Source organism: Psammomys obesus, unplaced genomic scaffold (genome assembly GCF_907164565.1).
Source record: "Psammomys obesus unplaced genomic scaffold, mPsaObe1.curated_primary_1811, whole genome shotgun sequence".
NCBI lineage: Eukaryota > Metazoa > Chordata > Mammalia > Rodentia > Muridae > Psammomys > Psammomys obesus.
In genome coordinates this window covers 25201142-25226362 of record NW_026596134.1, presented here as the reverse complement: position 1 = coordinate 25226362, position 25221 = coordinate 25201142, and the positions used below count along the sequence as shown (strand labels likewise).

Here is a 25221-nt window from a genome sequence, read left to right as displayed (position 1 = left end):
AGAAATTAAAAAACGATCACTTTAATTATAAAAAGTAGATCAAAGGAGAGGGCATTGAAGCCATGCTTAATCAGTAGCTGTGTTTTAGAATACTTTAATTTTTTGAGTAGGTATACATCTACAGATTTAAAAGGTGGAAATAAAGTGGGAAAAACCCCCTCAGTGTTCTATTCTGTCACTCTCCCCGTAAACCGTGTTGTTTTCAAGAGTTTAATTTTGTAGATATAACATGAAATACTCTTTGCAGCATCGTGAGCAAAGGCAGGCGATGGCAATGTCTTCCCGTGAGGCTCTGACAGAGTAAGTTACGGTTTATCCATTCTGTAGACTAGTATACAGCTATAAAATAGGAGACCATTGTCTATTATTTTTTATTTTGAAACAGGGTCTTGTTTTGTAGCTCAGCCTGTCCTAACTCTCACTGTCCTCTGGCCTTCTGAATGTTGGTTTTATAGGTGTGTGCTACAACGCTAGGCAATAGGAGATACATTTGTGTGTGTGTGTGTGTGTGTGTGTGTGTTTGTTTTGTTTTGTCTTTTGGTTTTTCAAAACAGGGTTTCTCTGTCCTTGGCTCACTTTGTAGACCAGGCTGGCCCCGAACTCACAGAGATCTGCCTGCCTCTGCCTCCCTGAGTGCTGGGATTACAGGTGCGGGCCTCTATGCTTGGCTCAAGATACTGCTTTATGAGCAGGTATAGAGTGAAACAAAAAATGTAGTTGGCTGTGGCGTTCCACACCTGTAGTCCCAGCACAAAAGAGGCAGAGGATGATTGGTTCTGGCACAGCCTGGCCTACTTAGTAAGACTCTGTCTGAGAGAGAGGGTGAGGGGAGTCACTGTGCATGCACAGTATATATTTTTTTTCTGTTTTTACTAAAAGGCAATATGTGTCTTTGCATGCGGCATGTCTAAAGGCTGAACAGGGAGGCGAGGGTAGAGGGCTCTGGGGGCGAATGCACAGTGCCAGCAGGGCATGCTTGGGCAGCGGTAGGACGTTCTCTGAGGATGGTGGAAGGTGGAGCGGTGAGAACGAGGTTACCAGCAGTCCGCTCTCCTCTTTAGACACACAGCAGCTCATCTTCCACACTGTCCTACAGCCTTCTCCCCCGATTCTGTCGTGTCATCTTGACATGTGTTTGACTGCCATCTTTTCTGAGCGTTCCATAGCGGTTGTTCCTACTCTTCTGCTATTACAGATATCTCTTTAATAAATAACCTCTAGCATACATGATTTCATATTTAGCAAGAGCACAGGGGGAGGTTAAGGTCCTAGAAGGGGCACTAGCGGGTCAGAGAGTTAGTTTTGGTCCTGCTGTAGCTGCAGAAGGCATTGGCCTTTTGTGCATGTCAGAGGTTGTGGCAGCACTGGCCTCAGTACTGGCCTCAGTTGTCAGGGCTTGCCGCCCAGCAGCCCAAGCAAACTTTGATCTCAGCCAGTCTTAAGAAAGCGGCTTCAGGATCCTCCCCTCCCCCACTGTGTTAGGAGGAACCCCAGGATCTCATGCTCAGTAGGTAAGACTGAGCTGAACCCCTCCCCCCCACCTCACTGCACTGTTAGGAGCAAAAGCAGATTTCTGTTGGTTTAGGACCATGCATTTTCGTCTGCTGAGGGTGCTTCAGCTGGGAGAGCGGCCTAAAGAAAGTTACTTCGGCTTCCAGCGTCTCAGTTCTCTTGCCTGCATGAAGGAATAAGGTAGAAAATGAGATTGTCGCGTGACTAACTGAAACATAAGCACAGCAGTCATTACAGCGCTCAGAGCAGGCATCCAATAAGTTATCCGACGGCTGGCTGCCAGAGCAGCAGGCAGGGCAGTCGCCACCACCTCTTCCGTCACACACAGCCCGTCACACTGCCCTGCCAGTCAGGGGAACGCAGCCAGTCTGTCCTGTCTTAGGATAGCATAGACCCTTTCGCACGGGAGCCCAGGCACACGGGCTGGTGGAACTGGACATGGAGAGCACAGAGATTCCACTCCAGTCTAACCTGCAGACTTAACCACCGTGGTCAAGTTGGTGTAACAGGAAATAAGAACAGGGCACAGGCGGGCCTGGATGAACATCTCTTTATTCCACCGTGCTCCCGAACTCCCAGCCAGCGTGTACAGAAGTGCATCTCTTAGAGGGATTCCAGGCCCCCATTTTCCTTTCTTTCTTTTTTTTTCCTGAAGCGAACAAGTGCAAGGGTTTCTGAGTGGAGGAGATAAACTACATTGAAAATTTGGCTTCCTCTGACAAGACCAACCAAAAAAAGAGAACTTTGTAGTGTTAGCTCATCCATTTCTGTTTCACAAAAAGCCCAGAAGAGATTTGTTTCCTGTACGGAAACATATGTACCCAAAAAAGATCTTTGGAGATGCGCACTGGATCCTGTGAGATTACCGCTGGTGCACAGTGGTCCTAAGGTGACTCTGAGTACTGATTTGCCCGAAGCTCCTCCATGTTTTTAGATCCGTATAAATCTTGGCTCCTCCTTCCAGATCAACTCCCCAGGGTTTTTCTGTCACTCTCTTGCCATGCTTTCTCAGGCTCATTATTCCTCGTTTGTGTTTCTTTCACTCAGCGAGTTAGTATTAGTCTTTGTCCTCTGAGACGAGGGAAACTGGTCCCTTCTTGGGGCCACAGAACTGTCTACAGGTGGCAATGTGGCAGAAAGGAGCTCGTGCCAGCTTGGCTGAGTGGTGGTGGTGGTGGTTCTGAGAGGTGGCGTGGGAGCTACTCCCCAGACTTTTCCAAACGTTCTCTTGCTCCACAGATTGCCAGGGGCGACCCTAGGGCAGATGTAGCTGCTGTCTCAGTTACAAATCATCAGGATGATGTGTGGATCACAGCTGGAAAAGGGGTGCCCGCATTTTTTTTTTCCCTGCACAGCCCAAGAGAAGCGGCCGAGGACTCTTCCAATCAGTGTCCTCCATTGAGGCCCCAAGGACAGACTGGTGGGCTGTGTCCCATGGCCAGTGGCTGAAGCATTAAAATACTTGTGGTGTCTGAGCCAAGCAATGGCATAGAGGCAGTGACGGAAGCTCACAACCAGAGCTAAGCTGGACGAGGTTAAAAAGTAAGGCAAGGCTGGCAGAACTGAGCTACGGAGCCCTGGCCTGATGGCATCACGTTGTCTTCCCAGCCATGATGTCTTCCCAGCCAGGGAAGCAATCTTAAGTCCCCAGCCTGTAGCTGAAGCCATTTCCAGAGAGCTGCCCACAGCGACCCCTCACTTTTACTCCTTGGCTGCACAGTGTGGGGGACCTGGCTCTGCCACGTAGCCTGGGGAACAGTGGCAGCGAAAGGAACCCTCTGTGTTCTCACAGTGACCGTGTGCACAGAGGGCTGCAGGCCCGTTCAAGTCTTCACACTCATTCACATCTGTGGAAGCAAAAAAGAAAACTCTTAAGTGTCTCTCTGTCCCTTTAGCCACCAGCCCCTACCCCCCCTACCCTGGATATGACACCCAAAAGATGCCCCATTTCCCCAAACCAGACAACTTAAGGATAAAAGCTAAGAAGCAATGATCTCTTAGCATGCCCAAGGCCATGCCTTCTTGTCCTTGCTCCTCTTCTGTGGAGGAACATCCATCCAGGGATTTGCCCCAGCCTAGCAAGAAACCTTCCGCAAGCACTAGCTTGACATGCCCACCAGGGGGCAGCAGCGTACTTCCAAGCTAGCCTAAGTCCTAGGGTAGGGGTCCTTCTCACCGCGCCAAACTTACCCACGCAGGCCATGTGGGCCGCATCCAGCTGGAAGCCTTCAAAGCAGTCGCAAGTGTAGCCCTCCCGCACACGCACGCAGCGGCCATTCTCACAGCCATTCAGGACGCCGCATTCCTCTGCCTGCAGTCCTTCGAAGGAGGCCAGGGGTTCTAAGAGAGGGTCAGAAAGAGCAAGGCTGAGGCCCGTGCTGAGACCCCAGGCTCCCACTAGGGCCTATACCCTCCAGTGCAAAGGTTGTCGCTGTTGAGTGCCAAGGATGGGGTTGTGCAGGTTGATCATAACAGTCCTACAGAAAGACACTGACACAAAGGGTCATACTCTTCTGAAGGTTTGGCGTGACAGTTATGGTAATGTCTGACCCAAGCCTTTCAGAGCTATGTCTTGCATGACCATGGCCTTGTCTTTCCCCTTCCCTGTCTTCACGCCCCCCGCAATATATGAGGGGATGAAGGGAGTGGTAGTCCCACCTCCTCTCTAGTTTTGCTGCGCATACCCGAATGGCTGGCCACATAGCGGGGCTGAAGTTCAGAGGGTTGCAGAGGAGGCTCCAGGATTGGTATGTTTTCTCCCAGCTGACTGGCCACATTGGAGAAGGGTGGCTCAGGCACAGTGTCCTCGGGGCCCAGGTAGTTGTAGAAAGGGCCCCCATCTGGGCCATAGAGGTTGTAGGGCAGATCATCCGGACCAGGGCTATATTCGTAGCCCGGCCGGAAGTGGATCCCTGCTTCCCGCTCTGCCTCAATCCGAGCCACGTTGCACAGCTGAGCATAGACCTCTGTCGGGGAGGAAGGAGAAAGGGGACTGGACTCCAGCTCCAGCCAGCTAGCGCCTGGCGAGCTGGTTCACCCGGCTCTTTGCTCAAGAAGCGAACATGTGGGGATTCCTGACAATTCCTGCACCTCTCTGTGTCCTGAGCAACCAGAATGGAGGTCAAGGCCACTGCTCCCCAACTGCTCTCCTCCTTCCAGGGTGATAGTACCCCCTTCCCAGGGCTACACCCCAGACCTGCAGGCACCCTCTCACCAGAGCTCCTGGGGGGACAGAGAGCACACTGCTGGCTCCAGGCCTCGCCATCTTGGCAGCAGCACTCTGTATAGGTAGTATGATGGCCACGCAAGGGTTGGCTGCACACGTCATTGGTGACTTTTTTCCAGCAGATGTCCATGTGGATGTCATGGTCAGGGAAGTCCTCTGGCGGCACAGACCGCGGAAGGGTGTGGGTCACAGGCTAGGTCTGTGCCCCTCCCCCCCGTTGCCCACACCCCATCTACTCACCTGTGCTGCTGGTACTGTTCACACAGCGCTGCCCGCTGAGGTCTAGGGTGAGGGGGGGACTGCAGAAGCAGTGGAAGGAGCCATCAGTGTTTACACACTCGCCATTCTCACAGGCCATGTCCTGGCATTCGTTGTCATCTGTGGCGTCAGGAAAAGGTGCAACAGGGCCAGAGCGGCCTTGTCAGACACTGCTCACAGAAGGACCTCCCTAAGGAGGCCCATAAAGATGCCCATGCTGGAAGGGCTCCCTCTAGGGACAATCTCCGACAGCCTAGATTCCCCCTCACCTCAGACCCGCCTGTGGCAGTCCTGCCTAGAAAGGGGTGGCTTTCAGCAAGAGTGGAACCTGGGGTTAGCGGGGTGGGGGAGGGGCATGTGAGTCCTCACCCTGGCACTTCCTGCTGGAGCCATCATAGTGGTAGCCAGGGTTGCACAGGCAAATGTAGCCAGGCACTGTGTTGAGGCATCGGCCATTCTGGCAGAGAGCAGGCCCGAACAGCACACACTCATCAGCATCTGAAGGAGAGCAGAGTGAGGGGAGAAAGGGGGGAAAGCAGCAGGAAAGGGGGTACTTATAGTCAGAGGCCCTACATCCAGCTGTCCAAGCGGGCTGGTAAAGTTGCTTAGGGTCTTCTTGCGCTTAGGGTCTTCTTGCTTCCGTTTCTCCTCTAAAATATTGCTCAACCTTTTGTAAGTGTGATAAGGATTAAGAAATACTAATACCCATAAGTACTTTAAATAGTGCTTGGTGCATAGCAGGCACTCAAGAAAAGCTACTTTTTGGGCTGGGGTGTTAGGTGGTAGAGTGTCTGCCTGAAGCCGTTGGTTTTATTCCCAGCAACACATGTATACACACACACAACACATGTACTCACACACGCAGGCACACACCTTCTATTTCTATTATTCCCTTCTCAGGACTAGCTTTTGGAGTAAGGCACCAAGGGGACCAGAACCTGAGACTCTCCAGTAAGAGTATGAGCTCCCCAAAGTTTCTGCTTTGGTGGGTGGAGCAAGGGAGATAGCTACTGTCCTGACCTGGGTGGCAGTGCAGGGCCCTCAGGCAGTCCCTGTGTCCAGGTATGGCGGACGTGAGGCCAAACACCACAGCATCCCCTCTAGGCTTGAGGACACAAGGAAACTGAGCTCATGCGAACACCCCAGGAGGATCTTGGTTAAAACCTTTCAGCTAAAAATGTCACGGACAAAAAAGACCCAGAGCCCAAAAGACAGAATCTACCTGGAAGCCAGGGCTAGGTGTAGGACTTTCTGGGGGCTCGCAGAGGACTAGGCCAGGGTTCACTCTGGCAAGCGGAGTTTGAGGAGGAGGTGTTGAGGATGGTTACCTGTGTACATGGTTTGTCCAAATGTCCAGGCTCCTTCCACTGGGATGTAGCCTTGACCACTGGGGCAGAGCTCATTGAATTCGACTGCATAGGAAGGCGTCCAAGCTCAGAGAGGGAACGCTATCTCCCCCACCCCCCATTTCTTTATGTCTAATTATATAATAGCGGCTGTCCTGGAACTTTGCTATGTAGCTCAGACTTGCCTCAAACTCATTCTCTTTCTGCCTCAGCCTCCTGAATGCCGGAAGCTGAAATTACAGGCCTGTGCCATCACCCCTGGCTCCTTCCCCGACCCCGGCCCCCTGAAAACTGACCCAAAGAGTCTCTGTAGCCCTTGAGGCCTTACCTGAGTCCTCCGATGGGCAGGGGTCACAGGCTGCTCCCCACCTGGCACCCTGGGTACAGCAGCACTCAGCCTGTGTGGAGTTCAGGCCCAGGACGTGAGAGCAGAGAGCACCACCATCGTGCCCAGAGTAGCATTCCATGCGGATGAGGCCTGGATCCTGGTCTCCTGTCGGAACCTCCGGGAGACTCTGAGCTATGTGTGAGAGACACACATGACCCTTTGACGCATCCCCGCCCTCAAGGTGATCTTTTAAACTTAGTGTCCACATAGAAGCTTACGGTGCGCTTTGTCTCCTGTGGTACCCTGATCACCCCTAGGAGTGGCTGCTGTTGTCATTTCCCGTAGCACAGACGAAGACATCGCCTCTCAGAAGTTATGTTTAAGAAGTTATTAAGGGGTGAAATGGGACTGTGACCCCAATACCCTCCAATACCCGAGCCCCTGATGTTTTAATCATACTACTTGCCCACAACCCACACAGACAATCCCCACCCCTCCATAAGAGCATCCCTCTGACCCCTTCTGCTTCTCAGGGACCCCAAGCCCTTCTCCCCTCCATTATTTCTTACAAAGGTCCCCTTGCTTTTCTCCAAGTCACTGAAGCCAGCTGAGTACTGGTCCAGCCTGGGGCAGAGTGGCAGTGGGAAGGGTCAGGTCCAGCTGAGCTTAACCTCAAGGCCTCCTTTACCCAAAAGACCCAGCCAAAGATTGGGTGGATTCAGGGTCTCTAATAAACTCAATTTGTGGTTCTGGGGGGCTATTCTAAGTGCCAGAGCACCCTGAATTTCCCTAGATCATCCTAGTCTTTCTGAGGGGGTGTTGTCTAGCACGTGCTGGCCAAGTGAGGCACTTAGGCTCCTGTCTGCTCCATAACCCATGCCTAACCCCTATCCCTAACACTCTCCCTATGAGCTTTACTAAGTGGCAGGAGCTACATGAATGGGCAACTTTCATAAGCCAGAGTCCTCGTGGAAAACGGCAGGAAGGGAAGGGGCCTCTGAGCCTCTCAGGTCTCACCTCCGGCCACCCGAGGACGGCAGCGTCCTTCTTGTGCGTCGTACTCCTCCAGGTCACTGGTGCAGAGGCACAGGAAGGAGCCTTCCACGTTCTCACAGAGCGCATCCCCACACACTGCCAGCATGAGCTCACACTCGTTCACGTCTGCCAGGCACGAGGACAGACCCGAGTACAGAGGAGAGGAAACTAATGGCCCCCTGCCCCTGATTCCAGCCCAGGCTAGGCAGCTTCTCACACCCTCAAGAGAACCGCACACGGAAGAAACGAGAGTGGATATGAATTAGCAGGAAAGGGAGACTGGGGAGCGGAGGGGATGGTAGGGAAAAGAGAAGAGAAGTTGCTGAAATCGGTTCTAAAAGTGAACCAAGAGGGGAGTTCCCTCCTCTGGACATCTGTGTCCCACTTTCTCTAGGGAAGAGAATGGGGCAGGAGGTCTCTTCCTTCTGTGGCAGGACTGACCACTCTTCTACCTTCCCAGTAGCAATGCTAGCTGGCGGGGAACTCTCCCTCCCTTGAACCTTCCTTGGTTCTCCTTTGGAGCCATGTAAATATGGATGTCTCAGGAGAGGGCCCTAGCACTGCCTTTCAGGAAAGTTGAACATTGGTGGAAACGAGAAGGGCCCAAGGGCTTTTCCTAGCCCAGACCTTGGGTAGCCCGCAGGCTTCTCACCAACACACTCCCAGCCTGAGGGTGAGGTCTCGAAGCCCTGGTCACACAGGCAGCGGAAGGAGCCGTCCGTGTTGTCACAGAAGCCGTGGCTCCCGCACACAGTGTCGTTGGCACATTCATCTATGTCTGCGGGATAATGGGGACCAGGATAGAGGGTGTGTATGCTCTCTCTGTTTGCTGGGAGTACTTATTTATCAGGTCTATTACCACCAAAATTTGAAAGAAAGAAAGAAAAACAAAACAAAACAAAAAACAACAACCCTTGGACACAGCACAAGAAAGCTTTAACTGTAACATTCCTCTTCAGTTTTTTTTGTGTAAACTTCATTGTATGGAAAACACACAAACTTAAACAAGTGCCCCAACAGTATCCTTGAGAGAACTTGTTTCTAGTTCAATGCAGGGAAAACCAGACATCCTCGGCCCTCCTCAGCCCTCCCACGTCCACCTCTCCTGCCCCCCCCCCCTCACCAATGCAGTCTCCTGTTGGGGCCATGTAGAAGCCAGGCTGGCAGCCCAGGACGCAGCGATAGGAACCTGGGCTGTTCTCACACCTCCAGTCTCCACACACTGGATCTTCGTCGTCCTCACACTCATCAATATCTGTCCCCAAGCCACGAGAGGGGCCAGATGTGTGGCTAAGGCCACTGTCCTGGCCCCACCTTGCTGACATTACAAGCTCACTTCCCAGAGTTTCCAAGGTCTGAGGTTCGTCTCTAATCATTGTGCTCACCTCACTCACGGCAGATTAACTCAGGAGAGCTTCCCCTGACCCAGCAGGGCTGAGCATGGAGGAAGACAACTATACACCACTTGGGAAGCCCTGAGCATGTTCTCAGCCTCTTCCGCCTCCCATCCCCAGCAGGGCAGGCACTGCATGCCACTTTTGCCACAGGTGGGGTTCAGGGAGCTCTCTTCGAGATCTATGTCCCTAATCCAATTTCAAGATAGTCTGTAACCATCTGTCCTACCAAAAGACACTGGACATAGCAGGTGTTTGGTATCTGCTGAACGTATTTGGCCTTTAAAACTGGATTGTGGGCTCTGCTGGTATAACGATTAAGACTGTCTTTATCATACCAGCTTTGGACAGTCCCCGGGGCCAGACTTTGTGTTTATACTTTGGCTTTCATAGAAAATGCTTTATTCCCTGAGAAGCTTTGTTCACTGTTCCAGAAGCTAAGGAGCACACAGGGATAGAAATGGGCAGAAGAGAGGCAGAGCACACCCGTCCAATCCCTAGAGTCCTTACCCACACACTCTCGGCTGTCTGGGGAGGGCTGGAAGCCAGTCTCACACAGACAGTTGAAGGAGCCCTCTGTGTTGACACAGTGCCCCCCCAGACACGGGTCTGTGGCTGTGCATTCATCAACATCTAGGATAAAGACAGCAGTCAGCAGGCATAACTATGGGTCTCTTTAGAGCTTGTTAGGGCTCCGAGCAGCTTCCTCAGGACCTCAGGAAGCCCGTAAGAGAGCCAGGGAGAAGCTGGGGTAGGGACAGACCAGAGCCGGGAACCTAAGGCCATACTGCGGGGTGGGCTGTAGTGCTGGGGCTTTGTCAGCAGAAGAAAGGTGACACTGAGACCCTGGAGAGCATGCGCACCTTCCACAGGTATCACAGAGAGGTCCTCTGACAGCCTTTGAGTCCTTCCTCACAAGATATGGATCTTCCACATCTCCCCAGCCTTCCCACTTCCTCCCCACTGGGCAGGCAGGCTGTGGGCACATTCACATGAGCGGTAATATTCAGACGGGACCCCAATCTGGACACAGCCTCTAACAGCCCTGCTGGTGGACCTTAGAGCTGACCACGCCAACTTCTTACCCTGGCACCTGGTGCCTCCCTCAGCACTGACAAAGCCGGGCGCGCAGAGACAGAAGAAAGACCCCTGGCTGTTGAGGCACTCGCCATGAGGAGCACAGTGCTCCTCGCCAACACACTCGTCCATATCTGCAAGGGCAAGATGAGAAGGGAGCGTCTTGGGGGATGCCCTCACCTCTGCAGATGCTCACCTCCTTGTGGGGAGACGGGGTACTCACCCTCACACACAGTGCCATTGGCCAGCTGGAAGCCCTGGGGACAGAGGCACTGATAGGAACCTTCCGTGTTCTTGCACTCGCCTCCCAGGCAGCTGTTCTGGCGTCCACACTCGTCCACATCTGTAGGGTCACACAGGGGAGGGGCCCATCACCTGCCTGAGGGGGCTGGCCCAGGGCAGTAGAGCTGGGAGAAGCTAAGGAGAGAGCCACTCTAAAGGATGGCTTTAAGGATCCTTTTGGATCCTTAAAAGGATGACCATTTGGTCCAATCCTGGCTGGGTTCCTGCATGCCCAGTAGTCCTGGCCTAGGCAAACCAAATCCTCCTTCCCCTGTCTTGGCTGAGAGGCAACAGGAAATCAGTCAAGGAAATAGGTGCAGGGAACCCAAGAAGGTAACGGAGGGTCTTACTTTGCTTCTTTGTTTGTGTTTGTTTTGAGATAGGATCTCATAGAGTTAACACTGGCCTTGCCTCCATCTTGCTAGATAGCCAAGGATGACCTTGAACTCCTAATCCTCTTGCTCTCACCTCCCAAATGCTAGCATTACAAGCTTGGGTCATCTGGCCTGCTTCCCACCCTCACCCCACCCCCCTCACTATGTATGTAGCCCTGGTCGGCCTTGGACTTTTCCTCGTCCTGACTAGGTCTCTTGATCATTGGGACTATAGCCATTATTAACACGATTGCAAAGCACAATGGATGCCCTAGAACAGTGGTCCTCAACTTTCCTAAAGCCGACACCCTTTAAATTCAGTTCCTCATGTTGTGGTGACCACCCCCCCCCAACCATAAAATGATTTCGTTGCAACTTCGTAACTGTAACTTCGCTACTGTTAATGACTCGTAATGTAAATATCTTATGTTCAGGATATCTGATACAGAAACACTCTGAGACGATCATTGACCCCCATAGGGGTCAAGACCCACACATTGAGAACAGCTGCTCTAGAAGCCAGTCTTAGGAAGTCTTGAGAGTCTAGGCCAAGGCCCAAGAAACCACCCTTGTCTCTTGTTGTCCCTTGGTGCTCCTGAGACACTGCAGCCTGTGCCCAGTGACTTCACAGCATCTAGCCCTCTCCTGACTTCTTCCAGAGAAGGAATAGTTGTAGGTGTCCTGGGCCCATTATCCTAGGTTTAAGGGGAGCTCTTGTTCCTTCTTGTTCCTTCTAGGTTGGTCTACTGTAGCCCACTGGTGCTCTCCCACAGGGGAGGGGTCTCTTACCTACACAGCTGTTGCCCAGGGGGCTGGGTTGGTAGCCCCTGTCACAGTCCTTGCAGGAGAAGGAGCCCACAGTGTTGGTGCAGACTCCTGTGGGGCAGACTCCAGGGAAGGCACATTCATCGAGGTCTAGGCAGATAGACAACTGTGGCCATGAACCCAGGAGGGCAGTTCCACCAGTGAGGCCTTCCCTCACAACACCTCTAGGGAAGGGCAAGCCCTGGCCATATTCTATAAGGCAACCCCATACTTCCTTCCTAGACAGCTCCATGGTTAGCTCTACCTCCAGCTTACCTCTTTTGAGACAGGGTCATGTAGCTCAGGTTGGCCTCAAACTCAGGGTCATGGAGCTAAGGCTGGCCTCGAACTACTGATCCTTCTGCTGCCATCCCGAAGTGCCGGGATGATAGGCATGCCCCACCACATGTCACTTTAGTTTCCCTCTTGTCTCTGTGACCGTGTCTCATTCGTGATTTTGCAAGTTATGACAATAAAACCTCCCTTGGGGCCAAGTCCCCCAAACTTCCCTCTAACCTAACCCAAAGACTCCCAGGGTCAGTCCTGGTCTGGAGGACAAATAGACGTTACTCAGGAGGGAGGAAGGCCTCCATCCTGTCACCGTCTCTCCTGCATTACCTTCACAGGCGGTGCCGTCTTCGTTCACCCAGTACCCACTCTGACAGGCTGAGCACGTGAAGGAGCCCTCAGTGTTGAGGCACAGGCCGGTGGGGCAGGAGGCTCGGCTGGCACACTCGTCCACATCTGAAAGAAGCCACTGAGTTCTGTACGGGATCCTGCAGGGCAGGCATGCCCAAGACTCATAGGTGGGCGGGGAGGGTAGAAGGGACAGGTTTTAGCAGACTGGTGAGATAGGCCTCGAGCCTGATGGGATGATTCAGGAGTGGATGCAGGGATTGGCACGCAAAGGGAAAGATGATGCAGGCTTGATTTCCCTGCGCAAGGAGCGTGCTGCATCTTTGTACCTCGGCAGCCCTTCTTGTCCGGGGTGACCTCATAGCCCGCCTCACAAGAGCATCTAAAGGAGCCTTCCGTGTTGATGCACGTTCCGTGGGCACAGATCCCAGGGGTCAGACACTCATTCACATCTGTGGATAAAGTCCAAGATGGCACACTGGCCTCCTCGTGTCCTTTGCACTGCTCCTCACTCTAGCAAGCCTTGACCATCTCAATCAGGAGCCTGTGGAACCAGCCTTCAGAGGGCACGTAGGCCACCCTTAGAGAGCGGCGAAGCCATGCTCTTTTATTTCATCCAGGTTAAAGCAGCGTCACACCCTCCTGCGTGCTCCTCAGCTCCCCTGTTGTGATACAGAACACCCTGCCTAGTCTTGGAAAATGAAGCCACCTAGAATGTTAGAAATAAGGTACCCAAGACCCTTGACCCACTCAACTGTGAGTCTCACCCTCTCTAGTCTCTTACCTGCCACCAAAACAAACAAACAAACAATGACAACAAAAACCCATGTCCCATACTCAACAAACAGTCTCAGTACGTGGGTGGGCAGTGTGGAGAGAGGCCAGGCCTGGGTGGCTGTGGCTGTCTTGAGGGCCTGGGAACTATCTGCCCTCTCCAGAGCCTCAAAGCATCTATTCAGAACACGGCCCCTCCCGGCACCAGGACCTTGGGCTCTTTTCCTGTGGGGGCTGAGGGGAAAGAGCACTGCTCTTCCCACTGACACTGAGTTGTTCTGGGAACAAGGAGTGCTACTGCCCTTCAGTGTGTGACGCTCCTTATTCGGTCCTTCACTGTAGGAGAGCTGAGGGCCTGGTGGCTGGCTAAGACCCCCCGAGGCTTCTCATCCCAGTCCACAGAAGCCAACCACGGGAGCTTCTGGGGATTTGGGATAGAGCTTCAGAACGGATGTGGCTGAGCAGCAGAGGAGGGCCCCACCCTCGCTGATTCAGAGGGCAGAGTCCCATAACCGAAGCACACCCACATCGCAGTCAGCATCCTCTAAGAGTCGAACTGGATGACGGGGGGACAATACCCTCTAAGCCACTTCTGTCTGCCCATCTCTTCCCCTCCCTGTGTGTGGGCTCAACCGGCCATCGCAAAGCCAAGTGATTCCCCCTCCCCCCCAGTGCCTTGGCAATCAGCCCTTACCTACACAGCTCCCGCTCTGGCCTTTGTAGCCCTCCTCACAGGCCAAACAATCGTAGGAGCCAGGGGAGTTGACGCATCTCCCATCAGGGCAGGTACCAGGGTGACGGCATTCATTGATATCTATAAAACAACAGTCCCTCCCTTGGTCATCTCTGAGAACCACAACCCATGGGTACTTCATGTCTGCAAACCCTTGACCCTGCCCTGTGTGGGGAAATGGATGTTCGTTTCTGCATAGATGAACACTAGGAAAAAATGAGTTGCTGTGTGTTCCCAACCCCACCTCCCCGACTCACTATCCTAGAGCAAAGATAGATGAAAGGACTCAAAGATGGGAACACTTCCCAGGTGGCTGCATTAGGCTGAGGGTGCTGTTAGCCGGAGGAAGTGGGAGAGATGTGTGTTTCGAGCTGGTCTGTTTGGGATGGTTCTTCATATTACCCTTGGTAAATGCTTAACCCTTCACAACGGGTGGCCACCGGTGGCCCAGCAGTTAGTTGGACTGTTACCACAGGCCCCAGGAAATCACCAAAGGGCAGTGAAAGCTAAGTGCTTTTTTGGACCAGGAAATGAAGGCTGAGGCTGAACTTTATTTTTGGGTATGGCACGGACCCACCTTGAGGCAGGGTGCAGACTTAAGGGTCAAGGTTGGCAAGGTTCCTCTGTTTTTCTTCTAGCCGATAGGCACAGGGTCTCAGCACTCCCTCTGCTGAGATCCAGAGCCTCAGGCAGCAAGGCTTGAAGTCTGGGGACTAACAGGACAGGCAGGGGGAGAGGGGACCAAGGAGAGAGAGTGACAGCAAGGAAGAGAAGCTTTGCCCCAAGGATCCGAGTGCAGCGCTCTTCATTCATGGCTTGCCTATCAGGGACTCTGAGGTATCCAGGGGATGAACTGAGGGAGAGAGGTCAGACCACAGGGACTAAGCTCTGGGCCACAACCGCATGAGAACAATACGTTCTTCTGGCCCAAGTAATCAAAATGCCTGGCCATCAGGTTGGCCAAGCTCCAAAGCAAACGGGAGGATTTATCCTCCTAAATTGGCAATTATTCTCTGGGAGAAAGTTCGGCAGCTTAAGCAAACCAAAGGGGCCTACTGCACAGAAGGAAGACCTACTCAGGACCTACAGGAAAGACACGGAAGACAGGCAAGGGAGAGAAGACAAGCGTCCTGTGAAAGGGCTAACACCGCCAGCCGGTGACAGCATAGAGCAGAGCAGGGCAAGGGGCCTGAGGCTGTCTGGCCTGCAGAAGTCAGGAGCCATCATGCTGTCTGTCTCCAAGGGACCTGGACTTTTCAAGCCCTGAGCTTGTCCCTAAGGGTCAAGAAGAGGAGAATATATCCTCAAGTATTTATTGGGGTGAGTGTCTGCAAAGACACCTACAATTTCTAGGTAAAAAGGCTCATCTCTGGAAAGACAGCCACAATAAGCTCCTAGCTGGGCTGTGATGACACTAAGATGAACTATCTTGGGGTCTCTATAGATCAGATCCCTTGGAATTGGTAGTACAGACAGTTGTGAGCTGCCTTGTGGGTGCTGGGACTTGAACCCAGGTCCCTTTGAAGAGCAGCCAGTGCTCTTAACCACTGAGCCATCTCTCCAGCCCCCTCCACTGACTCGTGACAGACACATGACACCTCGAAGGTAGGAGCCTGACTCTGTAACTAATCGCTAGTGCAAAGCTGCTATGCTACTCCCAGAGCCCCAGGGAATGACGCTGATGCTGTCTGTCAGGGAGAAAGAGAGAGGTCAGAAGACCAGAGTAGCCCCTCAGTCTTCACCTGAACGAGGGAAGGCCTCTCCTGAATGGGAGTGGGTAGAGCTGAGCCATTCGACAAACTGATCAGAGGAGGAAAATTCTGGCTGAGTGAACTCCATCACTGGGTAACCCGAGGCTATTCCAATGTAAACTCATGGAGCCTGCCACTGGGTGGAGAGTCTTGCGCCTCGGCAAGAGTTTGAATTTTCATTTAATAATAATATGGTATGTTTTGGTAGACCAACCTACTGGTCGTTTTTTGGGAATATTTATTGCTGTACTCCTAGCCCGTGGCTAGCATACAGCTGGCACCCAACAAATGTTTGCTGACCAACCGATGAAACAACGTGCCTAAAATAATATGCGCCAAGGGGAGCCAAGGAACGGTCACACCTGGGACTAATTTGTGAGTCTGCCGTCCGTACCCTGAGGGGATCCCTGAGCAGATCTCTCCAGGGATCAGTGTCTGCATGGGGAGCTGGGAGGGCACCCGTCTGGGACCTCGGAAAGAGCACAAAGTGGGAGTAGGAGGCAGTTCAGGGGACCTCGGGTGAGACTCGAGAACAGCCAAGACCCTGTAAAAGAGAATCTGCACCTCTGTCCACAGGGAACCCAGAGGCCTGGGTCTGATGAAAATGCCATTCAGGCTGTTGCATAGGCCCCTGTCCAGACCTCACAGAGACCTCTCCAGAGACCTCAGGTTTCAGTGGAGAGATTATTTTCTTGGTTGGAGAAAGAAGAAAGGGAGAGGAAATTGACTGGGCTCCCGGGGTGATGGGCAGGGCCTGTGGTTACTGATGGAAACCTGGAGAAGTGTACAAACTACATCATCCTTTCAACAGGCCCGGAGTGTCTGCCCAGGGCCAAGAACTCAGCCTGACCTCCCAGATGCAGCGTCTGTCTAGCGTCTTTCCTCAGGATGGGGCAGAGCCACCCAAAGCAGGACACGGATGTGGCGGTGGCGGAGTCTCGACATGATAACAGAGGACCTTGCGGCGAGCTTGAGGTGGTCCTGAGCATCTTGTGCATGTTAGCGGATCAGTCCTCTGAGAGGAGTGTGGCGATTTCCACTTCCAAACATGAAACATTAATACAACCCAGGCCTGTCTGCACTGGAGCCTGTGCCCTTAACACAGACGGGTTAGCATAAATCTGATCTTTTCAGCGTTCTGGCATCTCCCGGTTCATTTCCTTTAGCTTTGCTTTTCTTTTTTAGTAAGTCCTGTATTAAATGCGTAGCACTGAGATGCCCAATGAGGCTCTCTTACCAAGTGCTTAGTGCGGCCAGCTGGCGCAAGGAAGGTGCCCTATCACGTGATGTAGTCACTCTCTTGGAAATGCTTTGAAGCTGCCAGAGAGATCAATGCTTCCTCTGATATGCAAAGAAAGCGCTTTTTTTTTTTTAAAAAAGGTGATGATGGGGCAGAGGTGTGCAAAGACATTCGTGCCTGTAGTGTCACATAGATTTGTATTTCTCTGCCACGGGGGTAGAGAAGCTGCCAACACATCACCCAGGAGACAGAGGGCTCAGGGATTCATAGATACATCTCTGCCTGTAGGAACTGGCTTAGCATCAAGGGACTTGGAGGAGGGCAGCCAGAAGGGGAGCTGGTGGTGGGTAGTGTGTGGGACAGCAGGCTGACCCGTTATCCTCACTCCTTACCTTCGCAGTGTCCTTTCCTGATCATGATGTAGCCCCGCTCACACTCACAGTGGTACGAGCCTTCAGTGTTGCTGCATCGTCCGCCACGGCACACCCCAGGCTGCTCACACTCATCTATATCTGCAAACACACAGGATGGTCCCGGGTCAAAGCCAGCCCGGGGTGGGGGTGGTCCTGAGGCAGCCTTTCCTGAGGCCAAGGCCAAGGCTGCTAGGTAAGGAAGGCACATTTGCTGTGGTAGAATTGCTTGGAGGGATTCCTAAGTCATCTTTCAGACTGGTCAGACCCTGGTGCCCCTTGAGTTCTTTTGTCCCAGGGATGGCTAGTTCTAGGGCCCATGGGAGCCCTGCAGCTTTCTTCTCCTGGTGTAAAGGCTGGACTTGAGGTCAGGTATCAACCCATATAGTATGATCTGAGGGGGACCAACAAAGTTCCCCATGCTCCAGCACGAGTACAGTAGACACTGGCTCTACCACTAGGATTCTTCTCAATGATGGACCTTCTTAGAAGGACAGGAAGCTATGCAGGCAGCCAAGGATCTGTAAAGCATGTTTATATCATTATCCAAAGTACACTGACACCTTACAATGGCTCTAAAGCCCAGTCTTGGTCAGGATACCCCCTGATTCATCCCCTACCTTGGCTCTTTGATGCCTCTAGTCCTACTTGCAGTTTGGCTCACAAACCTGGCCCTGGCCCTGCTGTATTTTCCCACACTCCTTGGTATAATCTTTGTTTGTTTTGTTTTGTTTTGCTTTGTTTTTTTAAGACAGGGTTTCTCTGTGTAGTCCTGGCTGTCCTGGAACTCAGCTCTGTAGACCAGGCTGGCCTCGAACTCAGTGAGATCCACTTGCCTCTGCCTCCCAACTGCTGGAATGTAAGCTTGTGCCGCCACCGCTCAGCCCCTGGTATAATCTTAGCTATGGTAGATTCCCATGAGTCCAGCTTCCAAATCTCTCTTCACACACATGCCTCTGCTTCGAGTGTCTTTCCTCTCCTGATGATCGGCAGATTCCTGTTCACCTTCTAAACCGTGCCTCAGTGTACCAGCTATGTCCTGTGACAACCCCCTGGCTCCACCATCAAAGCCATCACGCCTCATCTTTGCCCCTCTCTAGCACAGGTTCAAGTGCTTCAACAGAGACCTTGTGCAGACTGAGAGGCAAAGAGATTAACAACGTGCCACGCCGGCAGTAAACACGGAAGAAATGTTTGCAAGCGTCGCTCAGGCATAGACCTTCACTAAAACTCACTGTGCTTCCAGTATCATTCCTTCCTGTGTCACTCCAGTTCACAGCGGAACCACAGCAGGGCTGCCACAAACACCCTCCTCAGCCCCACAGAGATCCTGACCTTCATTTAGGGCAGAGCCAGGAAAGAACCTTCCTGGTAGCAACTCTCCGGTGAATTGAGAAACAGCTGCCTGAACTCTGAGAAGCTCTACTGCCAACAGGGAAGAAAAGAGAAGGACCTCAAAGACGGACCGAAAAGTGGAAACCCGATGAAAATAAAATGGCTGACACCAGAACCACTGCCTCCTAAACAGATGGTGTTGGAGAAACTTGTTTGTCGAGAAAAATGAAAACGGAGACATGGGTTAGTAATATCATGCAAACATGGTCCCCAGCTGGATAAAGCTTCCCGAGAAAGTGAGGATAAATGTAAGTGCACAACGTCTTTGTGACATAATAAAACCCACTACACGTGAAAAAATAGAAAAGAGGGCCAGCCAGTTTGCCATGCAAGCCTGGGACCCCGAGGTAGAGTCCCCAGAGCCCACATGAAGATGGAGGAGAAAACCAACTCAACAAAGCTGTCCTCTGGCCTCCACATAAGCACTCTTACACGCATAAAACAAATAAATGGAACGGAATACACGAGGTACACATAAAAAGCCACAAGAAAAAGCAACAACCCCGGGAAACCAGCCAAAGACAGGAGTAAGCAACTCACAGATACGGAAACCCAAAGGCCCAAGTGCAAAGACATACACTTATTAGAAGATAAGTTATTATGCAGAATCCTAATTAAAGCCTTAATTTCTAGATAATTTATATTTATTTCTATTTAAATGAACTTAAAACGTAAAGATTTAGAATAATTAGTTTATACATGTGAATCAGTGCTAGATTAAAATAATGAAACCTATGAGTCCTAGTCCTATGAGACTAGCAAAATTTAGGAAGTGGATGCTAAATTAGATTAGGTCCTTCAAGCAGCAGCCAATCCCCAGTGCTAAAAGCACTTCAGCTGATCCCTGGTTCCTCCCCTCCTTACAGCTGTTGGGGCTGGCAGAGACATCGAGACATCAGGCTGGCACAGGTTAGCGCCTCTTGTCTGGACCAGTCCTGGCAATACCATCCCCTGTAGCAGCCATAATTTGCCCTGGGTTAGCTCCTAGGCTGGACCTGCAAAAAGCAGTGCCTCTGGGGGCAGCACCTATCAGGTTGCTGAAGCCTGGAAAGCCTCTGTCCCCTGCCTTTCCCTTGCCTCTGCCACCCTGCCTTCTGAGTCACCTCCTCCCCGACAGCCAGATGACGGAGCCATCTTCCCTCGACAATCTCCCTCGGCAGTCCCTGTACTGCCCACAGGACGATGGCCAAGTACTTCATCTTGGCACCAGTCACTTCACAGATTAGCCTCACCTTACGGCCACTTCCGATAACAAGCCCACACTCCAGTCACCCTGACTTCATCCATTATTCCCGGGGCATGCCAGGCCCGCCCATGACGCTGGCCTGTGCAGAAATGGTTGTCCTTCCAAGGACCACCACCTGCTGCGTCCACTCCTGCTGCTGCCCCTCAGGTACCCTGCATGCAAAGGGGTGGGTCATGGGAGGCGAGCCATGCTTTGGCGTGGGCGTGACTTCTGAAAACTACATCCAGTGGTGTAATACCCGTGTGCATTTCAACTCCCCTTTCGAAGCTTCATTTGCTAAAGGGATGGAGTGATAAGCTTTCTATAATAAAGTGCTTAGAGTGGCTCCGGGTATAATAAGTACTCATTAAATGGGAGCTGTTATTATTCTACCCTAGCTCAGGCGCCTGCTCAAGGAAACCTTCCCAAATTCTCTACTATAGTCAGTTGCTTGCTCCATAGTGTCACTATTTTCGCTCATTCGTTTGGTTGTCTTCAGAGCTCAGTCTAGGGACTGGGACCTGGCCACTCAGTCGGAGCCGGAGTACTCAGGAGCAGTCATTGCCCTGGTTCCCTCACGTTCCTATTGGGTTGGGCTTCTCTACCTCCCTTCCTCACATAATGAAGGGAGAGCACTTGGATGGCTTTGGATTCTGAAGGCCAAAGGTCTTCAGAGGATCAGAGGTTGAGGAGACCGCCAATGGAACGATTCATAACTCCATGGCCACTGCCAAGCTGCAGGCTAGTACCAGACATGGAGCCCTAAGAGCAGGTTAGTGCCACTCTCAAAGTGAACATTTTCCAACTGCTCCTGGGTCTCCAGGCACTGTGTGGAAGATACTTTCTGATTTCCTTGTGAATTTATTCATGAAAAAAATACACAGGAACATTCTACGTTCTTTAAAAGGGTTTGCACAGTGCGCTGTCTAGTTCTATGTCAACTTGACACACGCTTAAGTCATCAGCGAGGAGGGAGCCTCAATTGAGAAAACACCTCCATCTTCAGGCTGTAGGCAAGCCTGTAGGGCATTTTCTCACTTAGTGATTGATGTGGGAGGGCCCAGCCCATTGTGGGTGGGGCTACCCCTGGGCTTGTGGTCTTGAGTTCTATAAGAAAGCAGACTGAGCAAGCCATGAAGAGCAGTTCAGTAAGCAGCTCTATGGCCTCTATGTCAGCTCCTACCTCAGGGTTCCTGCCTTGCTTGAGCTCCTGCCTTGGCTTCTCACAGTGGACTTTGATTCAGGATATATAAGCTAAATAAACCCTTTCCTCCCCAAGCTACTTTTAAGCATGGAGTTTCATCACAGCCCTAACTAAGATACACAGGAAGCCTGTTTACCAAAAGTTGACTACCTGTGGCCAAGCCTTCCTAGGGAAGGCTGAAGCCTGAAGGTATCCCTACTGCTGGGGACCAGAACTCTTCTCCCAAATGCACACATGTCTCCTGGTCTGCTGAGAGTCCAACCTCCTATCCCCATGAGTTACCCTCATTCCCCTGAAAGCTTCCTTGTCACTTGAGCACTGGCTTTTGTTCCCCGTCATCAGCCAAGTCTCTGGCCTCCTCTTGGCTCTAGCCACAGTTCCTTGAGGTCTTTGAAAATGATGCTGTTTTCTGGAGTCCCCTTCCTTCTTGTGATTCCCAGCATAGGCTCAGCTTCCTCCCAGATCAAGGCCAGAGTTCTGTCTCTTTTTCCCAAGGCTCTGGTGCTCCCAATGGTAATGCATACCTGGTTCCTCTTCCAACCCATCCCAGGCCCAAGGCATGTCTGTCTTACCTTTGCATTCCTGTGTGTCTCCCAGGGTGGCTAGTGTGTAGCCAGGGTAGCAGAGGCAGGAGTAGGAGCCCACACTGTTGACACAGCGTCCTCTTCCTGCGCAGGGGTCCCTCAGACACTCGTTGTCATCTGACCAGAAGGAGGCAGGGAAGAAGGTCGTGGAGGTCAGTGTGCCTTTCTCTGGACATCTGCCAGCAAACTGCCCAAATTAACATCTAGCTAGTTGTGTACGCAGAGACTGTCCCAAGCTAGCCAACCATAGCACACCATTTGGGTCTTGTACAGCCTGTACACTTGACTGAGCCCCCACACCCTGTTCCTGTTTGTCCCCACCACTCAGCAGGCATGCGACACCCTGGAAATACCGGTGCAGTAGCCGTGGCTGGGATGTAGCTTGTAGCCAGGGCTGCAGATACATCTGTATCCATTTGGGAGGCTCACGCAGGTCCCAGGGCCACAGATGTTGGCGGTTCCAGCAAAGCATGGATCAAAGACTGTGAACACGGAGCAAGTAGAGGTTATGGCAGAGTGGACTGTGCACTACAGCTGGGTGAGGAGAAAGCAGAGGCCGGTTAAGGGTCCTCGGAAGACCACTGGAAGTCCACCCACCCTTAGTAGGCCCTCTCATGCCAAGCTATAACATGGCCTCCTAAGACTGATGGGACCTGTGCCTGGACTCTGAGCCCACCTGAGTACATCTTCCTGACAGAGACCTAATGGCTTCTAGGAACTCATATTCCCCACAGATGACCTCCTTACCCTTGCCCTCAACCTAAATGTGGGCACAGCTTTTACCCAAAGAACCACTGCCACCCACCCCTGGAAACTCTTGTCCATCTTCTGATGGACTGATAGATCTAGAGACTAGGTTACACAGACTGAAGAAACTCTTATTTGCCTTGTGCCTCTAATATCAGGGAAGTACTTGACACTTATGATGAGCGAATGAATTAATGAACCAATGAGGGAACGCTGCTTTCATCTGTGTCCACCCTGTTGTCTTATTCTACATCCTAGAGCTCCCTTCCCTTGCCCCACCACTCTGAGAAGATGCAGAAGCCTCAAAAGAGTAGGTCAGAAGTAGCCCAACTTGGTACACAGAGGGGCTTTGCAGCATCACTAATTTGCACTGAACTGGATGCCCACGGTGGCCCGAGAGCAAGGTCATCTGCTCCCTAGCCAGTCCCTAGCCAGATCCCAGATGCCCACTCAGAGTGAGGTCAGAAGACAGCAGGTCAGAAGCTGGTCCAGCCAAAAGACTGAAGCTGCTGCTGGTGGCGCTGTTACCCGCAGGCAGGGCTGAGGGTCACCACTGGGCTCCGCCTGTCTTCACTGTACCAAACTCTTCCACCAGGAGTATTTCATTGTCAGTCTCAGCACTCCCCAGTTGAGCCCCATGCACTCAGCCCTTCCTGCCTACTTGGAAGGGGATGTTCCCAGACATCTCAGGGGACTCGCTCTGAATCCTGGGAGAGGTCAGCTGAGAACTCTTAGGAAAGCCAGGCCCCAACCCCACCTGCTACTCTCTCTGCACCAGGCTGCAGGCATTTTCCTTTCACTGGAGGAAATCCAGAACTCTGGTCAGCCTCCACTCCCACTCAAGGTGACCCTCGCTAAGAACACAGCTAGCCCCTAGAGAGGGCTGGCAAGAGGGCACACACATGCACAGAGAACCGTGGTGACATTACTGCGATGCGGGCCTCGCTTCTCTTGAACCAAGCCCTCAGACAATGAGCCTTTGTGGAAGGCACATTCCACAGCCAGGTGAGTTTGCCAGCACTCTCCCCCACACCACCCCTCATCGCTATGGCTAACCAGACAGAGCCAGATACAGGCTCCGGAAGCTGGAAAACCTTGTGCTATATAATGCTGTCCTTTCTCCAAAACATCCTTCCCGTGGGCAGGTGGCTGACACCACCAGGGCCCTCACTGACTCATCCCCTTTTCACCTCACCCCCTACTCTATTAGCTCCCATCCTTCAAGAACTCCAACCCCTCCCCCAGATGCTCCAGAAAGACCCATGGCTTCCCTGGAGTCCTCTGAGTAGGAACATTCCCTTAGTGGCCAGGCAGGGCTCCTGTCTTTACGAGGTAGGCTTTGTGCCCTCTATAAGATCAGGCCAGGGTCACAGCTAGGTCAGAGTTGCTGGAGACTAGCCATCTGGTTGAAGAGCAAGAGAGAAATTCCACTCATGGCCCTGCCCTGGAGTTCAGATCTGGGCAACCCCATTTCCTAGGGGTGAGGGCAAAACGCCTCCAAGGGCTGCTGCAGCTACCTGGGGGACCCTGTGTCACCAGGACATCACCGGATGGAGTCACTTGCTCTTCTTCTGGACTCTCTGGAATGTCCTGTCCAGGCAATGATGGTGCTGGTCTTCCAGTAGCATCTGCTGGAGAGGACAGATGGGAGGGGGTGGAGCCCATTGGCTGGCAGTGATCCTTGTCTGTGATCCCTGACGTTCAGACTCCCAAGAACCAAAAGCATTGCCTAGGGCTCCCACCATCTACCCTCTCTTTTGGCATTCTCCTCCCCTCATAGTAACAGAACCTGAGGAGGATAGAAATGGCTGCTCGTCTAAGGCCAGCCAGCTTGCTGGAGGCACAGCTGCAGCCACACCTCCTGCTGCCCAATTTAACGTTCCCTTGCTTTCATACGTAATGCATCTTGCAGTTTACAGGGTGCCTGCAGGCACAAGCACCCAGATGCCCCGGGAGGCAGCAGGTGTCGTGTCCGCATCGCAGCACAGCACGGATAGCTCAGCATCCTTGAAGCAGAGCTCAGCTCTGGCGAAAGGTCAGCTCAGGGTCAGGAGGCAAGATGAGGCCCCTGGAGGAAAGAACTCTGGGGCCCTGTCAAGCTGCTAGCACCTCCTCTTTGACCTGATTTATGTGCTGTGAGTGGCCTGAGTGGCATTGTGAGATTAAGAAAGAGTTTGGTCAAGAGGAAAACATTTGCAAGCATCATGGGATCTCTTACTAACCACACAGCTCGCTAGAGACTTAGGGCTCCTGGAAAGAGCACTTGAATGTCATATCACTTACCGCCTCTGATTTGAACCCCGTGACTAAACTAAGATCTCCCTCCATCCCTTCTCTTCCCATTGGAAGCTTCTGGGAGGAGGAACTCACCTGGTACCCAGGCAGGTAGGTGGGGAACACTGGTTGTGACCTGCGCAGAAATGAAGGTTATTTTGAGGGCTCATCTGCTATTCCTCTCCTGTTTCTCCCTCACTTACCCGCCTTCCTCCTGTCCAGCGCCCTCAGTGAGCGAGGTTTTACTGCTGGCACGCATTCTCTAGGCGTTCTCTATCCACAATCTTAGCTAATCAGCGCCACTTCCTTATAAGGCATAGTGGTTAAATGTATGTCCTTTATCTGCTCAGCGTTGGCCACCACAGTGGAACATTAGCACTTATCAAAGCTACTCTCCTTATGTCACAGATGAAGTGACAGATTAACCAGATCATCCAGGGCCACAAGGCCAGTGCGGTGAAGCCGGGAGCCAGAGCCACACTTGGTGGCCCCTCACTGCAGCTATGACCAGAGACAGATGGGGCACAGGGAAGCAAAGAAGAATGGCAGAGGATGGAAAGGCACTGGGGAATGCCTGGACTGTGAGGGCCTGGAGGGTAAGCTTTGATCTGG

At 52.4% G+C, this 25221-nt stretch overlaps 1 protein-coding gene across 1 annotated transcript in view; it reads right to left on the bottom strand.

Moving 5' to 3' along the window:
- Nucleotides 1-2031: 2031 nt before the first annotated feature.
- Ltbp2 (latent transforming growth factor beta binding protein 2) overlaps nt 2032-25221 on the bottom strand; it is an 88733-nt gene continuing 65543 nt past the window's right edge. The window contains exons 14-36 of the mRNA XM_055593092.1: nt 24706-24745; nt 23853-23966; nt 21942-22070; nt 21577-21705; nt 17163-17282; nt 13741-13860; nt 12602-12724; nt 12255-12380; nt 11622-11747; nt 10400-10519; nt 10185-10310; nt 9610-9732; nt 8829-8960; nt 8358-8483; nt 7688-7831; nt 6671-6862; nt 6325-6408; nt 5366-5494; nt 4979-5116; nt 4727-4894; nt 4197-4478; nt 3703-3852; nt 2032-3359 (exon numbers count right to left, since the gene is read on the bottom strand). Of these exons, the coding sequence (XP_055449067.1) occupies nt 3214-3359; nt 3703-3852; nt 4197-4478; nt 4727-4894; nt 4979-5116; nt 5366-5494; nt 6325-6408; nt 6671-6862; nt 7688-7831; nt 8358-8483; nt 8829-8960; nt 9610-9732; nt 10185-10310; nt 10400-10519; nt 11622-11747; nt 12255-12380; nt 12602-12724; nt 13741-13860; nt 17163-17282; nt 21577-21705; nt 21942-22070; nt 23853-23966; nt 24706-24745 (3087 nt within the window). The 3' untranslated portion in view covers nt 2032-3213. The remainder of the gene's footprint in view (nt 3360-3702; nt 3853-4196; nt 4479-4726; nt 4895-4978; nt 5117-5365; nt 5495-6324; nt 6409-6670; nt 6863-7687; nt 7832-8357; nt 8484-8828; nt 8961-9609; nt 9733-10184; nt 10311-10399; nt 10520-11621; nt 11748-12254; nt 12381-12601; nt 12725-13740; nt 13861-17162; nt 17283-21576; nt 21706-21941; nt 22071-23852; nt 23967-24705; nt 24746-25221) is intronic.